The sequence below is a fragment of the Mixophyes fleayi genome, chromosome 5 (genome assembly GCF_038048845.1).
Source record: "Mixophyes fleayi isolate aMixFle1 chromosome 5, aMixFle1.hap1, whole genome shotgun sequence".
NCBI lineage: Eukaryota > Metazoa > Chordata > Amphibia > Anura > Limnodynastidae > Mixophyes > Mixophyes fleayi.
The window spans coordinates 279,411,777-279,430,887 of NC_134406.1; the positions used below are offsets into that span (position 1 = coordinate 279,411,777).

Here is a 19,111-nt window from a genome sequence, read left to right on the forward strand (position 1 = left end):
TGTTAATGGTGTCTCTGGTTGTCATGTAATAAGACATATCTCATCCCAACCTGTCACTATATCCCTATGATGATTTTAGACTTAGCCCCTTAGACACTCGGCAGAAGATGCTGTTACCTCAATGACAGGGGTCTATGTCATAGTTCCTCTCTTAATCACCTTCTCAGTTGTTAAATAATAAATTGTTTTTCTGGAACATCACATTTCTTTTTATATCATATTAAAATATGTATTTTTCACGGGTATGAGGAAGTCTCCTTATATTGTCACATTGTTACTTTTGTGCAGTTATTGCGTCCTGTGAAAATGACCAAAAGTTCCTTAACCAGAGGAGATGACTGATGAATCCTTTGGTTCAGATATAGATCCAATCACAAATAATAACGCTGTTTATTAGGACCCCTCCCTCCATCTTTTCCAGTCCACCTGCCTGAACCTCTACAGAAATACAGGGGCCCTTCTGTACCGTGGCCCCAAGCTGCGACCTTACTATAATATTTCCTAAGGTCTTATTCTCTCCTAACCAACATATGATGATTGTATCTTCCTCTATGAGGAAAGGGCACAGGTAAGTCTGGGTGGGGGGCTGTAAATGGGTGTGGGCCGTTCTCCATCTGTCTTACTCTCTATTAATGTGATAACATTTTATGGTCACAAGTAAATCAATAAAGATCAAGTAAACAGCTCAGATGGGATAAAAGGAGCCGGAGACTGGTCCAGACCACAGCTCCAAGCTCCGCATAAGAGACAGGTATGATAGCGCTCTGCTCTTCCCAACTTACTGCAGAATGCTCTCATTACTCTCTGTGACACTCTCTCATTACTCTGACACTCTCTCCTTACTGCACACTCTCTCAGTACTCTGACACTCTCTCATTACTCTGACACTCTCTTCTCACTGTGACACTCTCTCATTACTCTGATGCTCTCTCTACTCTCTGTGACACTCTCTCATTACTCTGACACTCTCTCATTACTCTGACACTCTCTCCTCACTGCGACACTCTCTCATTACTCTGACACTCTCTCATTACTCTGACACTCTCTCATTTCTCTGACACTCTCCTCACTGTGACACTCTCTCATTACTCTGACACTCTCCTCACTGCGACACGCTCTAATTGTGTTACTCTCCTCTCACATTCTACATTAATACTGACATTTTAATCTGTAACATTCTAAACAATAGTTTTGACTATTGTCATTCTTAGTCCTTCATATGACAATAACAAATATGTATTTAAATGTAGCTTAAGCAGAGTAAGGAATCTGACTTTAAAGGAGAACTAGAATTGAGATGGAATGTGTGATCTGTGTTAAAATGATACATTGTTATTTTACAGTAAACCACAAGAGGTCGCTGTTGTGCATCTTATTTTATGCAAACCCCACAATTCTCTATATCAGCAATATCAGCTTTAATCCAATTATTTAATCCAGTTATTTATAAAAATGACAGACAGAAGTTTTCTTTTTAGCTAATATGTATTTCTTATTTAGATATAATACTTTGGTTTCTCTTTCCTTTCACATTATCCAATTAGCAACTGTTAATATAATTCAGTAGCACTTCTGATTACAGGAACAGGTCAGCATCCCGAGGAATTAGAGCATATTCATGAAAGGTGATAAAACTCATAGAAGAGGTTACACCAGCGAGTTCTTTCATGGGGGAGGATATGTCCTGTTATTACTCTCAGGGAAGCAGTAACAGAATAGAATTATGAACAAAATGCTTTTTTACTCAAATGCTTCATTTTTTTTTTAAATTCAGTAAAAAAATATATTTAAAGCATTTTTTAATGTGAAGAAGTTTTTAAATATTATCTTTCCAAATCTGGGCTTTCAGTATCTCTCCACACACACGAGCCGGCTCCTACTGGCAGAGATTTGCCCAACAAACCAGCAGGGCCAGGCTGAAAATTTAACCTGGGGGGCAAAACTTGACCCAGCAGCTTTATTAGAACTTTTTAAAGGAAAATGCAGATGCCCACATGCCCCTGCCCCAAGGTAGCCCACTATGGGAGCGGCCCGGTGAGCAGATGCCCTCCTGCCCCTGGAGCCAGCCCAAGGTAGCCCACTATGGGAGCTGCCCAGGGGCAGATGCCCACATGCCCCTGCCCCAAGGTAGCCCACTATGGGAGCGGCCCGGGGGGGGAGATGCCCCCCTGCTCCTGGACCCAGCCAAAGGTAGCCCACTATGGGAGCGGCCCGGGGGGCAGATGCCCTCCAGCCCTACACAGCAGTGAGTCAATCCTTGCTGTACAAGGTCAGTATTGTTGGGGCAGCTGCCCAGCAATATTTTTGTGATAAATGATGGTGATGAGGGATTCTTTCTGGCCGTCATAGAAGATTAGACTTATTTCCTCAAATGGGGACCACTTGATAAATTGGCCCTTTGGTTTATTAGGGCTTCTGGGCCAAGCTGTGTGTCCAGGAATTACAGGCCATGTAGCACACAAATATCAACTTTAAATTTCAGTGTACAAATAAGCTATCAAGTATTTGTGTGCTACATGAAAAAACAGCCATTATTTAACTTATGTGCAAAATAGTAAACTAATTTACACCCCTTACATTGCAACATGGTTTTATCCAGAAAACTTAAGCAAGAAAACTTACTCAAATTACTTGCCTAAGTTCCTTAATGAATCAGGCCCAAAGTGAGCAGCACTGACATACATATTCCTATAAAACTCAGTTTCTACATCATATTTTTATACCTTGTTTCTGGTAGATGTGGAGGCGGGGTATGAAAGGAAGGTGGGTGGGGCTTAGCATATGATGACCCTGTGTGGTCTGTCTACTCTGTGTTCAAAGGTGGGTGGAGCTTGATTATGTAAGACCCTCGGCACTGCTGGATAGTATGTAACTATGTTCTATATATACAGTAACCATTAGTTGCTGTCATATGGGGCAGTGTCTGCAATTTGTGAAACATGAAATAACACATTGTAATGAGGTGCAATGATTGTCTGCAGGTATCATGGGTGCAGCCTGGTTGACCGTCTTTCTTCTTCTGAGCTCCCTGGCTCTTATGCAGGTGGTAGAAGGTAAATATTGATATAAATGTGCTACCATAGAGGATTTATGAGGTTCTGTATAAATTCACCACTGATATGCTCAGTATTTATTGGTCTTCATATAAAATGATGAGGGGGGGTCCCGGGGGAGGGGGGGGGTCCCTCCTGCCACTTGGAAAGTTGGGCTGTATCTCCCGTGAGCAGATTCCACTGTGGTGAAGCAATAAATGGGTGTTTGGAGGAGGGGGTAGGTAGCACCCCTTTGTGTGGCCATGTTGTTTCACCATGTGTCATGCTTCAAATACTGCCAAGTTGGGAGGTTTGCCTTATACTGCTTGATGTTTCTTGGTGTAATTATTTTCTTTTATGTAGTATTTCCTCAATGAGCAGAACCTATTGTGTTATACGACTTTACCGTATTATGCTGTAGTAGATTTACAAAACAAAAAAATCGTAAAAAAATTATACTTTGTCTTAAAATGACTATTTATGAGATAAATTTGCAGATACTTCAAAACATTTTTGAATCTGGAGTTAATAACACTAAATGTAACAAACAAAGTGTATTAATTGTTTTATCTTAACATTCTAAAAACTGATCATTGAAGGTAAACTTTGTATTACTTTATCCACTCTCAGTTTTGTTGATTTGGATCCTTAGAGGTTTGTGAATAAGTCACATTAACTCTTTTGAATTTGGCCCTAAATGTGCAGAATAGTTGTGAAAATAGTGTAATGCAAAAAAGGTGTTATATGTATATAAACCCTAATATGACTGTGCTAAGAATGTAAATAATAATTTAATATGAATAAGCTGCTATAGGTTAAGTAAAGTAAAAAATAACCCAAGACACACGAAATAGAAAGAACCTCCTGCACTAACAGTATATAAAATAATGTTACACAGTTCTATATATTTTATGACAAAGAAGAAAATTGAAACACTGAGGGGTATTATAAATGCAACATCAACATACAACTTATAACCTGACACTGAAAATATTAGAAATATAAATATGATAGAAAATAGAAGCAGCATCTATGGCAGAAATGAAAAGGAGATTTTGTCAGAATAGACAATAGAATAAAAAAATGATGAAATATATAAAACAAAGGACAGATAGGAGTTGTTAATATTACAGTTTCCCAGCTTTGACTAATCAACTGTTTAGGAATATTTGGAATGAAAGGTCAGATTTTTCATATTAAACAGAAGAATTGGCAAAATGCTCCATTCAATGTTTCCTCTTCTGTTTTTCAGGCAGTAAAGCCCGGTCCAGTTGCCCTCCTGGATGGTTCTATTACAAGGCAAACTGCTATGGTTATTTCCGTTATCCATTAAGCTGGTCAGAGGCAGAGGTGAATGACTTATCACATATTACACTACAGTATATGGCCAGACTGACCATCTCACCCCAATGTTTGTTAGATATATAGATATAATGCTCTCACATTATTACAGCCATTACTATGTACTATTACTAATTTATTACTAACCTTATTTACTAGCAGATTCCACCACTGTCAATGGAACAGTCTATACGTATATTTTTACATTTTATTTTATTAGAGTAAAACAAGTCATACAAAATAAACCAATAAAAGAAACAGTACAGAGCCAATAACATTGTGGGAAAGAAACTTTAATTATAATTGATAAATAATGTAAAAGGAATGGCAGAAATTAGGAACAAAGAATCCTAATAAAAGAGAGAAATGGGGATGGTGCTAGAAGTGGGATTACACTGCTGGAATAAACTGACAAATCACATATTATGTGTCTGGTTAGTTCACAGTTTATCAAACATTATGTAAAAATCAGATATCCACACAAGAAAATTATCCAAATGACCCATCTCCCAAATAATTCTTAAATGTCCTATTGGACATAATTTCTTTATTTTATTACCAAAAAGGGTTCCTTAGTGAATATTGTACCAAGGAGCTTAGAGGTCCAACTTGAAAATGGGCATAAAGATTACGAAGACCCACTCCCAAGAGAATGTATTTTATATTTAATATAATATTGATGTCACGGGTGTTGTGTCAGAGAATAATGTGCAAAAATAACACAAAAAAACAGGAAATTGAATAGTATTCTTGTCACGGGCACTAGGAGTCTTTACCCAGGGATCACCAGGTGATAGGCTTACCAGAGCAGTATAGGTGGTAATATGGTACTCTGGTAGCAGGGTGATCACGGAACAGGAAATAGCAGGTGATGAGATGCTCAGGAAAGTCTATGACTAGCAGCACTGGCAATATGGAGGTAGTAATACACGAGGAACTGTATGGACAAAGGACACGTGAAGGTAGTCAGTGGTCTGCGGTAGCAAGTTGTACCACTGCTATAGTGAGGAGGAATGTCCAACAGAAACGAGGGGGTGATGAGAGTCAGCGGTCTGCAGATAGCAAGTTGTACCGCTGTCTGAGTGAAGGAGTGGAATCCAAGTGGAGGTATCCGGGTAGTCAGTGGTCTGCGATAGCAAGTTGTACCACTGCTATGTGAGAGGATACTGGAACAGGTGATACAGGAAACAGGGATCAGTGGTCTGCCTTCAGCAAGTTGTACCACTGAATATATATGTGAGGAGGTGCACGGGGAGAGACTGCAACACAAGATATACACGGGCACCTTGACTTTGAACCACAGTGATATGCACAATATAAATGTATAGATGACTGAACAATACTGCCAATATAGAAAGTCTCTTGAAGTAGTCCAGCATAAGATAACACAGTCAATGATGGCAATAGACTCAGCGGATAGCACACTCCAGAGGAGAACCAACACAGTCCAGCAAGGTATGCAATACACAGCACAGTCAATGAGAAGTATGCATACCGTGGTTCAGGAGGCAGTCAGACAGGAGTGCAGAGATACCTGAACGGCAGGAGGCCGGCAGGATGCGAAGTCCCTGGATGGGTGAAGCGGTGGTCTAGTAGGTGCAGCGCACGGGTAGGTAGACCAGCAGGGAACACAGGAAAGCGTGGAGAGCGGATCAGCAGTAGATGGATGAGTAGTGCTGAGGAGTAGCAGCAGCGGGTCTCTGCGGGAACACGGAGGTAGCCAATAGCAACCAGCAGGTGCAGTAACGATGGGACACGGGAGAGCAGAGTTGAACAGGCACTGTTGATCACGGAGAATAGCGGGTAGCAATAGTGGAGGCAGACTCAAGGAAACACGGGAGCGTTGACAAGGACTGAAGACTGAAGCGCACAGAGGCAGCGGATAGGAATCAGCCAAACAGTCACGATGAAACACAGACGGGTTGCAGGTTGAAGACTGTAGTGCACGGAGGCAGCGGATAGGAATCAGCTAGCAGTCACGATGATGAAACACAGACGAGTTGCAGGTTGAAGACTGTAGTGCACGGAGGCAGCGGATAGGAATCAGCTAGCAGTCACGATGATGAAACACAGACGAGTTGCAGGTTGAAGACTGTAGTGCACGGAGGCAGCGGATAGGCATCAGCTAACAGTCCCAATAATAAATGGTAGAGTAGAAGTGGTTAGAAGACTGTAGTGCACGGAGGCAGCGGATAGGAATCAGCTCACAGTCACGATGATACAGTAGATGGTAGAAGTGGTATGGGAACCACAGTAGGAGAAGTGGTTTGAAGACTGTAGTGCACGGAGGCAGCGGATAGGAATCAGCTCACAGTCACGATGATACAGTAGATGGTAGAAGTGGTATGGGAACCACAGTAGTAGAAGTGGTTTGGAAACCACAGAGGTAGAAGTGGTTTGGAAACCACAGGAATCAGCTGGGCTGAATAAACGAGGAAACACAGGAACACCTTCAGAGACTCATGGGGAATGAGACTCCAAGATCAGGCAACGTGGTGTTGACCACAGGTGCTTAATATAGGGAGGTTGCCTGATCTGCCAATTAAGTTAAAGGGACATACACAGAAGTATAGGAAAGGGCTGCGCATGCGCAGACCCTCAGGATAGAGGACGGCCACGGTTCCTAAATGTCCGGGAAGAGGCACTCACGGTCCGGTGAGTGACAGTACCCCCCCTTTTAAAGGTGGGCACAGAACGCCTGGAACCGGGCTTGTCCGGATTTTTGGAGTAGAACTTCTTCAAAAGGGCAGGAGCATTAAGATCTTCAGCTTTGATCCAAGAGCGCTCCTCAGGACCAAAGCCCTTCCAATGAACGAGGAAACGGAGGACTCCTCGCGAAATTTTTGCGTCTAGTACCTCAGTAATCTCAAAATCCTCCTCCTGATGAACTTGAACTGGCTGCGGAGCTGAGGGAGGATTAGAGAAACGGTTGATAATAAGAGGTTTGAGTAAAGACACATGAAAGGCATTAGAAATCCGAAGATTCTTAGGAAGAAGAAGTTTCACACATACTGGATTGATTACTTGAATGATCCTATATGGACCAATAAAACGAGGGGCGAATTTCATAGATGGAACCTTCAAACGAATGTTTTTAGTAGATAACCAGACACGATCTCCAATTTTTAGTGGTGGAATAGCCCGCCTCTTCTTATCTGCGAAAGATTTATATTTGATAGATGTCTTCTTTAAACAGGTTTTGACCTGGGACCAGATATTTTTAAAGGTCTGACAAGCAATCTCCACCGCAGGAACTTGGGTGGGCGGGAGGGCAGGAAATTCCGGAAAAGACGGATGGTGACCGTAGACCACAAAAAATGGAGTTTTGGATGATGACTCGTGATACATGTTGTTATGGGCGAATTCAGCCCAAGGAAGCAACTCTACCCAGTTGTCTTGATTGGCTGATGAGAACATCCTTATAAAAGTCTCAAGATCTTGATTGACACGTTCAGTTTGTCCGTTAGATTGCGGATGGTAAGAAGATGAGAGTGCTAATCGTATGCCCAAGGTTTTACAAAGGGCTCGCCAGAATCTGGAAACGAACTGTACTCCTCTATCCGACACAATCTCAGACGGACATCCATGGATACGGAAGATCTCTTTAATGAAATGTTCAGCCAGAATGGACGAGGAAGGCAAACCAGCCAGAGGAATGAAATGAGCCATCTTCGAAAATCTGTCCACCACCACCCAAATAGTGTTATGATTCTTACTAGGTGGTAAGTCAGTAACGAAATCCATACTAATATGGGTCCACGGTTTGGACGGAATGGGTAGTGGTCGCAGCAACCCTGCTGGAGTTCTGCGGGAGGATTTAAACTGGGAACATAGCTCACAGGAAGCAATGAACTCTTTGACGTCTCTCCTCATTGAAGGCCACCAGTAACTTCGAGAGAGAATCTCAAAGGTCTTGTGTTCACCGGCGTGTCCAGAAAAACGAGAGGCATGGAACCACGAAAGGATTTTCCTCCTTAGAGTAGGAGGCACGAGGGTCTTCCCAAATGGTAGCGTTTTGGTGGATGAAGCAGCCAGTGAGATACATTTGGGGTCTAGAATGGTATGGTTGGAAACCTCTTCTATATCAGAGGACGTCATAAAAGCTCTAGATAAAGCGTCAGCTTTTTTGTTCTTGGCAGCTGGTTTGAAGGTTATTATTAATTCAAAACGGGAAAAGAAAAGAGACCATCTTGCTTGACGAGGGTTCAAGCATTGGGCAGACTGGAGATATGACAAGTTCTTATGATCTGTGAAGATCGTCACCGGATGGCGAGCTCCTTCCAATAAGTATCTCCATTCCTCTAATGCAGCTTTGATAGCCAGTAACTCCTTGTCCCCGATAGTATAATTCTTCTCTGCGGGCAGGAGACCCCGAGAATAGAAGGCACAAGGATGAAATTTTTGCTGTTCCGAGCGTTGGGAAAGAATAGCTCCTAAGCCCACATTAGAGGCATCTACTTCCAGGAAGAAGGGGAGTGTCACATCAGGCTGTCGAAGGATTGGAGCCGAAGAGAAGGACTCTTTTAGTGTTTGAAAGGCTTGAAGAGCCTCAGGTGACCATTGCTTAGGATTAGCCCCCTTCCTAGTCAGGGCCACAATAGGAGATGCAATGGAAGAAAAGTCTTGAATGAAGCGTCTATAGTAATTGGCAAAACCTAAAAAACGCTGGATAGCACGAAGAGTAGTTGGCTGGGGCCAATGTAGTACAGCATTCACCTTGTCGGGATCCATCTTCAGGCCAACTCCGGAAACTATATACCCCAAGAATGGAATCTGGGGTAATTCGAATGAACATTTTTCTAATTTACAGAACAATGAATTTTTCCGTAGCCTGGAAAGGACTTCTGCCACATGTTGGTGGTGAGAAGGCAGGTCCTGTGAAAAGATCAATATGTCGTCCAGGTAGACGACGACACATACATATAATAAGTCCCGGAAGATCTCATTAATGAAACCTTGAAAAACAGCGGGGGCATTACACAGCCCGAAAGGCATTACCAGATATTCGTAATGCCCGTCTCTGGTGTTAAACGCTGTCTTCCATTCGTCACCGGAACGGATTCTGATTAAATTGTAGGCACCCCGAAGATCCAACTTAGTAAAGATACGGGCTCCCTTGATGCGATCGAATAGCTCAGTGATCAGCGGAATGGGGTACCGATTCTTGATAGTAATGGCATTGAGTCCACGAAAATCTATGCAAGGGCGTAAAGATCCATCCTTCTTTTTAACGAAGAAGAACCCAGCTCCAGCGGGAGAGGTGGAAGGTCGAATAAACCCACGCTGGAGGTTCTCCTGTATATACTCAGATGTAGCTTGAGTTTCAGGTAACGAGAGAGGATAGACCCGACCCCTGGGAGGAGTCTTGCCAGGTAGAAGGTCGATCGGACAATCCCAAGAACGATGAGGAGGAAGACGTTCAGACTGAGCTTTATCAAAAACATCAGTAAATGAAGCATATTGAGGAGGGAGTCCCGGTGAGGTAGATGAGATGGAAGATTGCTGTACTTTGAGAGGAATGACTTGGGAAAGGCAACGATGGTGACATTCAGACCCCCAAGACGTGACTTGAGGGGTGCGCCAGTCAATCTGGGGAGAGTGACACTGAAGCCATGGAAGGCCTAAGACAATTGGACTTGTCGTAACAGAAAGGATTAAAAACGATATTTCTTCATGATGCAGGGCACCAATCTGAAGGGTTACTGGAGACGTACTCTGAGTGATGAGACCGTTGATGAGACGTGATCCATCTATAGCCGTCACAGTAATGGGTGTTTTTAAGGTAATCACTGGTAGGGACCAATGATTTACTAATGATTTGGAAATAAAATTTCCTGCTGCTCCGGAATCAATCAATGCCTGTGACTCAAAGGTTTTGGTAGCACAGGAAATTGTAACATCAAAGGCGCAGACTTTGGATTTCATGGCAGATGGAGAGGACTCCAGGGACCCTAACTTCACCTCTCCAGAACTAGTTAGGGCCTGGCATTTCCCGATCTCTTAGGGCAAGAGCTGAGCATATGAGTGGAATCAGCACAATAGATACAGAGTCTATTCTTTACTCTTCGTTTCCTCTCCTCTGAAGATAATTTGGAACGTCCTATCTCCATGGGAATCACAGAGGGTGAAACTGGACGAAATTGAGGGTTAGAACGAAGAGGTGCTTTAGCAGAAGTTGTTTTCTCAGCCTGTCTTTCACGAAATCTCATATCAACACGATGGCAAAGAGAGATCAGATCTTCAAGTGACGAAGGAAGCTCCTGGGTAGTCAGTGCATCTTTAATTTTATCGGAGAGCCCCTGCCAGAAGGCGGCAACTAGAGCCTCAGTGTTCCACTGAAGTTCAGAGGCTAAGATCCTAAATTGAATGACGTACTGTCCTACTGTATGAGATCCTTGTCGCAGACGGAGTATGCTGGAAGCAGCGGAGGTCACACGACCTGGTTCATCGAACACACTTCGAAATGTAGCAATGAATTTGGCACTATCTTGCAATATTGGGTCGTTTCTTTCCCACAGAGGGGAGGCCCAAGCCAGGGCTTGTCCAGAAAACAAAGAGATAAGATAGGCCACTCTGGAACGATGGGTAGAAAAATTTTGAGGTTGGAGCTCAAAATGGACTGAACATTGGTTAAGGAAACCCCTACAAGTTTTGGGGTCCCCATCGTACTTTGACGGAGTAGGCAGGTGAAGCGTAGGAGCTGTAGACACCTGGGATGGCACTGGGGAAACGGAGGCAAGCACAGGAGCTTCAATATTAGCTGTAACAGTCTGTCCAGATGTTCCTTGGGAGGTTAACGATTGGTAACATTGAAGTAACAGCTGTTGGCGAGCATCCTGTTGCTCCACACGGCTGACCAGATGCTGCAGCATCTCCTTAGCGGTAGGTTCCGTATCTGGGTCTGTCATGGCCTGATCTTACTGTCACGGGCACTAGGAGTCTTTACCCAGGGATCACCAGGTGATAGGCTTACCAGAGCAGTATAGGTGGTAATATGGTACTCTGGTAGCAGGGTGATCACGGAACAGGAAATAGCAGGTGATGAGATGCTCAGGAAAGTCTATGACTAGCAGCACTGGCAATATGGAGGTAGTAATACACGAGGAACTGTATGGACAAAGGACACGTGAAGGTAGTCAGTGGTCTGCGGTAGCAAGTTGTACCACTGCTATAGTGAGGAGGAATGTCCAACAGAAACGAGGGGGTGATGAGAGTCAGCGGTCTGCAGATAGCAAGTTGTACCGCTGTCTGAGTGAAGGAGTGGAATCCAAGTGGAGGTATCCGGGTAGTCAGTGGTCTGCGATAGCAAGTTGTACCACTGCTATGTGAGAGGATACTGGAACAGGTGATACAGGAAACAGGGATCAGTGGTCTGCCTTCAGCAAGTTGTACCACTGAATATATATGTGAGGAGGTGCACGGGGAGAGACTGCAACACAAGATATACACGGGCACCTTGACTTTGAACCACAGTGATATGCACAATATAAATGTATAGATGACTGAACAATACTGCCAATATAGAAAGTCTCTTGAAGTAGTCCAGCATAAGATAACACAGTCAATGATGGCAATAGACTCAGCGGATAGCACACTCCAGAGGAGAACCAACACAGTCCAGCAAGGTATGCAATACACAGCACAGTCAATGAGAAGTATGCATACCGTGGTTCAGGAGGCAGTCAGACAGGAGTGCAGAGATACCTGAACGGCAGGAGGCCGGCAGGATGCGAAGTCCCTGGATGGGTGAAGCGGTGGTCTAGTAGGTGCAGCGCACGGGTAGGTAGACCAGCAGGGAACACAGGAAAGCGTGGAGAGCGGATCAGCAGTAGATGGATGAGTAGTGCTGAGGAGTAGCAGCAGCGGGTCTCTGCGGGAACACGGAGGTAGCCAATAGCAACCAGCAGGTGCAGTAACGATGGGACACGGGAGAGCAGAGTTGAACAGGCACTGTTGATCACGGAGAATAGCGGGTAGCAATAGTGGAGGCAGACTCAAGGAAACACGGGAGCGTTGACAAGGACTGAAGACTGAAGCGCACAGAGGCAGCGGATAGGAATCAGCCAAACAGTCACGATGAAACACAGACGGGTTGCAGGTTGAAGACTGTAGTGCACGGAGGCAGCGGATAGGAATCAGCTAGCAGTCACGATGATGAAACACAGACGAGTTGCAGGTTGAAGACTGTAGTGCACGGAGGCAGCGGATAGGAATCAGCTAGCAGTCACGATGATGAAACACAGACGAGTTGCAGGTTGAAGACTGTAGTGCACGGAGGCAGCGGATAGGCATCAGCTAACAGTCCCAATAATAAATGGTAGAGTAGAAGTGGTTAGAAGACTGTAGTGCACGGAGGCAGCGGATAGGAATCAGCTCACAGTCACGATGATACAGTAGATGGTAGAAGTGGTATGGGAACCACAGTAGGAGAAGTGGTTTGAAGACTGTAGTGCACGGAGGCAGCGGATAGGAATCAGCTCACAGTCACGATGATACAGTAGATGGTAGAAGTGGTATGGGAACCACAGTAGTAGAAGTGGTTTGGAAACCACAGAGGTAGAAGTGGTTTGGAAACCACAGGAATCAGCTGGGCTGAATAAACGAGGAAACACAGGAACACCTTCAGAGACTCATGGGGAATGAGACTCCAAGATCAGGCAACGTGGTGTTGACCACAGGTGCTTAATATAGGGAGGTTGCCTGATCTGCCAATTAAGTTAAAGGGACATACACAGAAGTATAGGAAAGGGCTGCGCATGCGCAGACCCTCAGGATAGAGGACGGCCACGGTTCCTAAATGTCCGGGAAGAGGCACTCACGGTCCGGTGAGTGACAATTCTGCTTACGAAACTCTTTGGTTCTAGCAGCAACATTTCATTAGTTAATATTATGTATCATATTACTACCGCCTATATATCCCAAAACAATAGCGAAATATTAAAAACAGTGAAAAAGTGCATTCATGGTGCATGTGAAATACAAAAAATAAACTTAAAATCAAAACTAGTCTTATAACCATATATTATTCTAATATATTTGAGGTAACTTTGCTGTTATTCCGGCAGTTGCTTATTTAAATGATTTTCCCTGAATTAATAAAGATACAAATAATCATGTGTTCAAAATCATTGTGTTGTCCAAATATTGATTATAATAAAATCAATTAATCAGCAATTATTCTTTATAGGGAAAATGTATTAGGATATGTAGAGTATATCATAATGGCTGCATCCCAAATGCTTATTCACAATTACATTATTTTCTTATTTGATAACGGTTTAACACATCCATAATGCATTATAAAATCCGGGATTTATCATGTTAATTAAAAATATATTTTTCACTTGGAATCAATGATGTGCAGCTGCAGCCAGTTCTTCTGCTAATTCACTACAATAGACACAATCGCCCACATTAGATCACTAACTATTCTACCGTAGTGAATGGCATATAGCTACGTATTGCCACAAAGATTGTTGCTCTCTATGCTGTTCTCTAAGATTAACCCTCTGACAGTCCTGAACTAGTATTCCTAATGATTCTCCCCTCTATTATTCCACCAATTAACTACACTAATAGCAGATTTCATCTAATATTTCCGCGCTATCTGACAGCGCCACCTTCTCTCCTGGCCCACGTTTGGCTACAGAGGCTTCTTTTTCAAAGGAAGTTTATTTTTTGTTCATTCACATATATCACAAAAGCTCTTTTTCCACTGTCTTTAATATTTCACTATTGTTTTGGGATTCTCCTTTTTAGCTCAAATTTCAACATATACAAAATCCCCTGATTCATAAAAACACACTTACTCCTGTTCTAGGAGCAGGGGAAGGCTGGCAAATTTTAGCCCGGAGGGCAAGAATCGACTCAGCAGCTTATTAGGAACATTTTAAAGGGAAAAAAAAGGCAGATAGCCCAGTGACCCCGCCCATAATAGCCCCTATGGGACTGTCCTGCCCTCTAGCCCAGCCTGCCCCTGTCTAGTAGAGAGTAATTCTGAAAGACAATGATAACATCCTGCAGACATCAAAAATAAATGATCTTTTTATTAATGAACTGAATACAAACAATTACGGGTGTGATTGGGCCTCCGACGCCATTTAATGTTGGCTAACAAAATTAATTTGCTGGTTTTAAACCAGCAGATTCCTGGGAAAATTGGCGCCCTGACTAGTAATTAATACTTTAGTAAAGATCTTGATGAAATATTTATTAGCCAGTTTGGTCAGTGTCTAATAGAAATAAAACAGAAATTAACGTATGACTGTTCTGGGAAGGTTTGTTAAAAATGTTAAATGTTTTGTGAAACTTGTGAACTTAAGGAAACCATTTCCAAGGTCATAAAAAGAGCTGAACAATCAGGTATATTATAGACAGTTGTTCCGTCATATAACTCTCAGATCTTCCAGCCTCCATACGATGTCATCACACTATGTTATCACTCCTTTTATTCTGACAGTACTTCCTCTGTCCCTGGTCCCGCGTATACATACAGAGCCCCTTTATTTATATAATGCCCCACATGTTACACAGGCCCTCTGGAGCTTACAGTCTAAATTCCCTACCAAACACATGTTTGAGTGTGGAAGGAAACCGGAGCACCTGGAGGAACACAGGGAGAACATGCAAACTCCATACAGATAGGACCCTGGTCAGAGAGGAACCCTGTGAGACAGCAATGCTAACCACTGTGCCCCATTTATTTCTCACACCTCTCCTTCCTTTTATAGTTTGACTGCCAAGCGTACGGACACGGGGCGCACTTAGCTTCCATCCTGGATGCCTCTGAGGCTGATATCATTGCTTCCCACATCTCTGCCTATCAGAAGAACCAGCCAGTGTGGATTGGACTCCATGACCCAGAGCAGGTGAGTGCAGAGGGGAGAAGGGGTAAACAGGAGATGTCACAGACATGAGATGTAGTAGGAAGCAAGATGAACACTAGTGATCAGGACATAATGTCTGCCTGGATAGCCGTGAGCGTGCATGTCCCTCACATAGAGGGTATGTCACGTAAATGTAGCATGATCCTGGTTAGATCTAGAGGCATATCCTGTACCTCTTCTGAAGGGCTGATAATGACAGCATCAGCATGTGTGTATCTCCATAAATAAAGACCCAGAGCAATAAGGCTGGGTACCCCGACCATTCAGTATGGGGGATAGAGCATTGCCCCCTGGAGTCAGCCAGCTCCTTTCTGAACAGCACTTTGGGGGTTGCCCAGATAATAGTAATAGTTAATAATCTAGTACAAAGTACTATTGTGGAACTACATCTACCATCAGGCCCATGGAAGTCATTGACTTCTTGAACATGCTGGTGCCACGGCTCAAATTATCATACAAACTCCCTGGCACAGGTCAGGGCATGGAATAAAGAAATAGCAACAATTGTTTGTATTGTCTTTCAATCCATTGTAATACATTAATGTAAAGCAATCACCTACTGACCAGTTCCCAGGGATCATTCAGCATTGCTGCCAGTGACCTCTTGTGGTTGGATCTCAGTGATGTTCAGGGTCTGTACACTACTCAATCACCAGCTAATTACGCCATTATGTTGGGTGGAGAGTACCCCTTACACCACTTTCTATTTATACAGTGTTTATATTGTGAGACCTTCTATTCCCCACACAGCACAAACCAACAGAGTAAAGACACCATATACAACTAGATACTGACACGGTATATGTTCCAAACTTTCTCCATTTTCCCCTTCAGAATCGTCGCTGGAAGTGGAATGATGGTTCCATGTACAACTATCGCTCCTGGCTCGCAGGTCAGCCAGATAATTATGGTGGAGCAGAACATTGCGGAGAGCTGAACTGTAAAGAAAGTGAGTGTGACCCCTCTCCCCAAATTACCACCTAGGTCCCTTGTGCACTAAAAAATCCATCTGACTCCATCTTCCTTCTACTAATATAATGTGTAATATTCTTATAGAAATCTGGTAATGAAACTCTGTGATACCAAAACGTCCATTTCTGTGGCACATTGCTAATTAGAATGTGACCGATGACAAGTACAAGTTACAGGATAACTGTAGGGTTAGGAGAAAATGAATATATCCATGAAACTGGCCTAGTATGGCCCCTCTCTGGATCTGCTGGTACTTGAAATGGTTCCACACAGTGGGAAATTTAAATCGATACAATGACCTGCCGGATATCTCCGATATCTGGCTGCGCTCATCACTGTGTACCGAACATCATGGATGTTCCTGTATAGGGTGCAAGAAAAACTCTATGATGTTACATTACGACTGTTCAGAAGGAACGATGGGGGACATCACAGGGCATTGAATTCACCACTTGGTGCCCGCAAGGCTTAGCAGGCGTCAATGAAGCGGGTATAGAAAGTTACGCATTTTAGCCAAGTAAAATTTTGATTTTGATTTCATCTCATTGAACTCCACCCAAAAATGTTTTTCCTATTTTGTTCGTCTTTAGGGAAGTGAAAGATTAAGTTTAACATAGATAGATGTAGGGTTATCCACCCTGACTTACACGTACCTAGGATACACAAATAAAACAGAAATAATCCCACAGCGCACATATGCAACATATAATGTGTTAATAAACACTGTAAATGTTCAACCAGGTCTACGCCAACGTTTTATCTTTACATGCAATTAGTTTTTACACAGACTTTCCCTATATGTCCTCTAAGCGAGAGGGTAAAAGGGAGATTTCCTGCAATCTAGTTGCTTCGAGAAATACCGGAATCTCTATAAAGATTATTTTATTGATATTTTTTTGTGAATTTTACATAAGGCAGTTTATTTGAATTCTTATTTTAATGTTTTTATTAGCTAAATGGGGGCTGTGAGTTTCCACTGCAATTCATTATTTATCAGTAGATCTGGTTGAACATTTACAGTGTTATTATTTATTTACACATTATATATAGTATATGTGCACTGTCGGATTATTTGTATGTTTTATTTGTATATCTTTGGGGAAATTTCTGGAATTCGTCCCCTACATTCCCACATTGCAGCTTTATATACACATTTCAGAGCAGCGCTGTTTTCCCTAAACCTAAAACGTACCTAGGATACGATTGGGGAAATCTGAGGGGGAGATGGTTTACGAATACTAGTAGACAATAAGGTGAGGAAAATAGTTTTACAGCTGCATAAATAACTGGCCAGAAAAGACCACGAATGTGAGGTATAGTTTTGTTTATTTTTGAAAAAAAGACACCTTAGGGGTGACCTAATTACTATGTATAAATGTATCCAAGGACAATATAAGCATTAGTATAGTGAGCATCTCATACCCAGGACTGTGCAGATGACAAGGGAACATCAGAAAGAAAGATAATTCCACCATCAGAATAGAAAATGTTTCTTCAGCATAAGGGGTCAGACAATAGAAGGCTCCAATATTGAAGATGATCAATTCTTTATCTGGACTGGATGCCTCTGAATATAACTGGTATCTCCTGCTATAACTGTCACAGAACATTATTGAGGTGAGTAATCCAGAGAGTTACTCGGATTCCATTGATGGGGTCAGGAAAGGAGCCCAATGTGATTATGTTTTTTCTTCCTCTCGATGGACACAAGAACTTATAATAGGTTTAACTTGATGGAGTGTAATCTTTTTTTTACACCTTACTATGTATGATACACCTTCCAAAAACTCATAATTTAACCCAATCAGCCTAATGGAGTCACGTGATCATCTCACATCCAATAATATAATGTCCTCTTTAGCCAGATACATCCCACTACTACTGATGCTGCATTCTGTGACACCATTAGGAGCCCCTTTAAAGATATGCAAGGAGGGCAATATAAGAAGTAACTGAGATCTGATTTGGGTTTACAGCTGTTTCCATGATTCCAGGTTTACTTATCACAATATCATTAAAAGTTAATTATGACACAGTTATGCCAACAACAGGAATCATTTTAGTAGAATTAAATCTTTGGAAATCTGCAGCAGGATCTTGAGGGATCAGTGATCTCAGGATTGTGCTGCGATGTTCCATCTGGCTCAGCAGTGGGGACACACAAGTGCTCTACAGAGAAGACTGCTCAGTGTTATTCTACTATCATTATATCCCCATCCAATGATGTGATTTCTGTTTTGCAGAATTCGTAAAGTGGAATGACAGAGACTGTAAACTTGTACAGCCTTACGTGTGCAAATACAAACCTTAGGAGAGAATCTTACACCTAAACCGTATTCATCCCTTCTGGCGCGACCCCTTCACCAAAGGGCCCTACGACGTGGACAGAAATGTATATCAAACAACAACACTGTCAGTAACTCATGACAGGATCCCTCCTGGTATTCCAGTGTACTAAGGAGAAGTTTACTACACACAGTCTAAGTTGTAATAAATCATTTGCTTATTAATATCCAGTGTTCTTGCTCTTATTATTATGATTGTTTATTTATACAGAGTCATCATAAACACACCGTTGATATAAAGGAATGTAACTTTGCTTAATGAGTATTCCCAAGTATTATGCTGATACTGGATAACTGAACTGCGTTAAATAGCTACAAGATTCCCTGTGAACAGAGACCTACAAATTTGTGATAACCTGCAGGGAACACTGGATAGTAAAATCTTAATACTACTGTACTCTCCATAAACAAAGCTATTGTCAATAAGTAAGGAAACAGCAAATACAGAGATGGGTACAAACAATGTTGAACAAATCAGTGGCTCTTCAAGCAAATACAGATACTACTCCGCTCCTGTATCATTGCGTAAAAACAT

At 42.6% G+C, this 19,111-nt stretch overlaps 1 protein-coding gene across 1 annotated transcript; it reads left to right on the plus strand.

The window, feature by feature from the left end:
* Positions 1-707: 707 nt before the first annotated feature.
* On the plus strand, positions 708-18,743 carry LOC142157925 (regenerating islet-derived protein 4-like). Its single transcript, XM_075211435.1, has 6 exons — positions 708-751; positions 2,982-3,053; positions 4,285-4,382; positions 15,104-15,241; positions 16,094-16,208; positions 18,475-18,743. Exons 2-6 carry the CDS (start codon positions 2,987-2,989, stop codon positions 18,540-18,542), a joined length of 486 nt encoding a protein of 161 aa, XP_075067536.1. The 5' UTR covers positions 708-751; positions 2,982-2,986; the 3' UTR covers positions 18,543-18,743.
* Positions 18,744-19,111: the final 368 nt, after the last annotated feature.

Excerpts from the sequence above, each read along its gene's own strand:
- LOC142157925 (XM_075211435.1), top strand. The coding sequence starts at position 2,987 with ATGGGTGCAGCCTGGTTGACCGTCTTTCTTCTTCTGAGCTCCCTGGCT. Across the intron at positions 3,054-4,284 it reads TCTTATGCAGGTGGTAGAAG|GCAGTAAAGCCCGGTCCAGT; the intron begins GTAAATATTGAT and ends TCTGTTTTTCAG. Across the intron at positions 4,383-15,103 it reads TAAGCTGGTCAGAGGCAGAG|TTTGACTGCCAAGCGTACGG; the intron begins GTGAATGACTTA and ends TTCCTTTTATAG.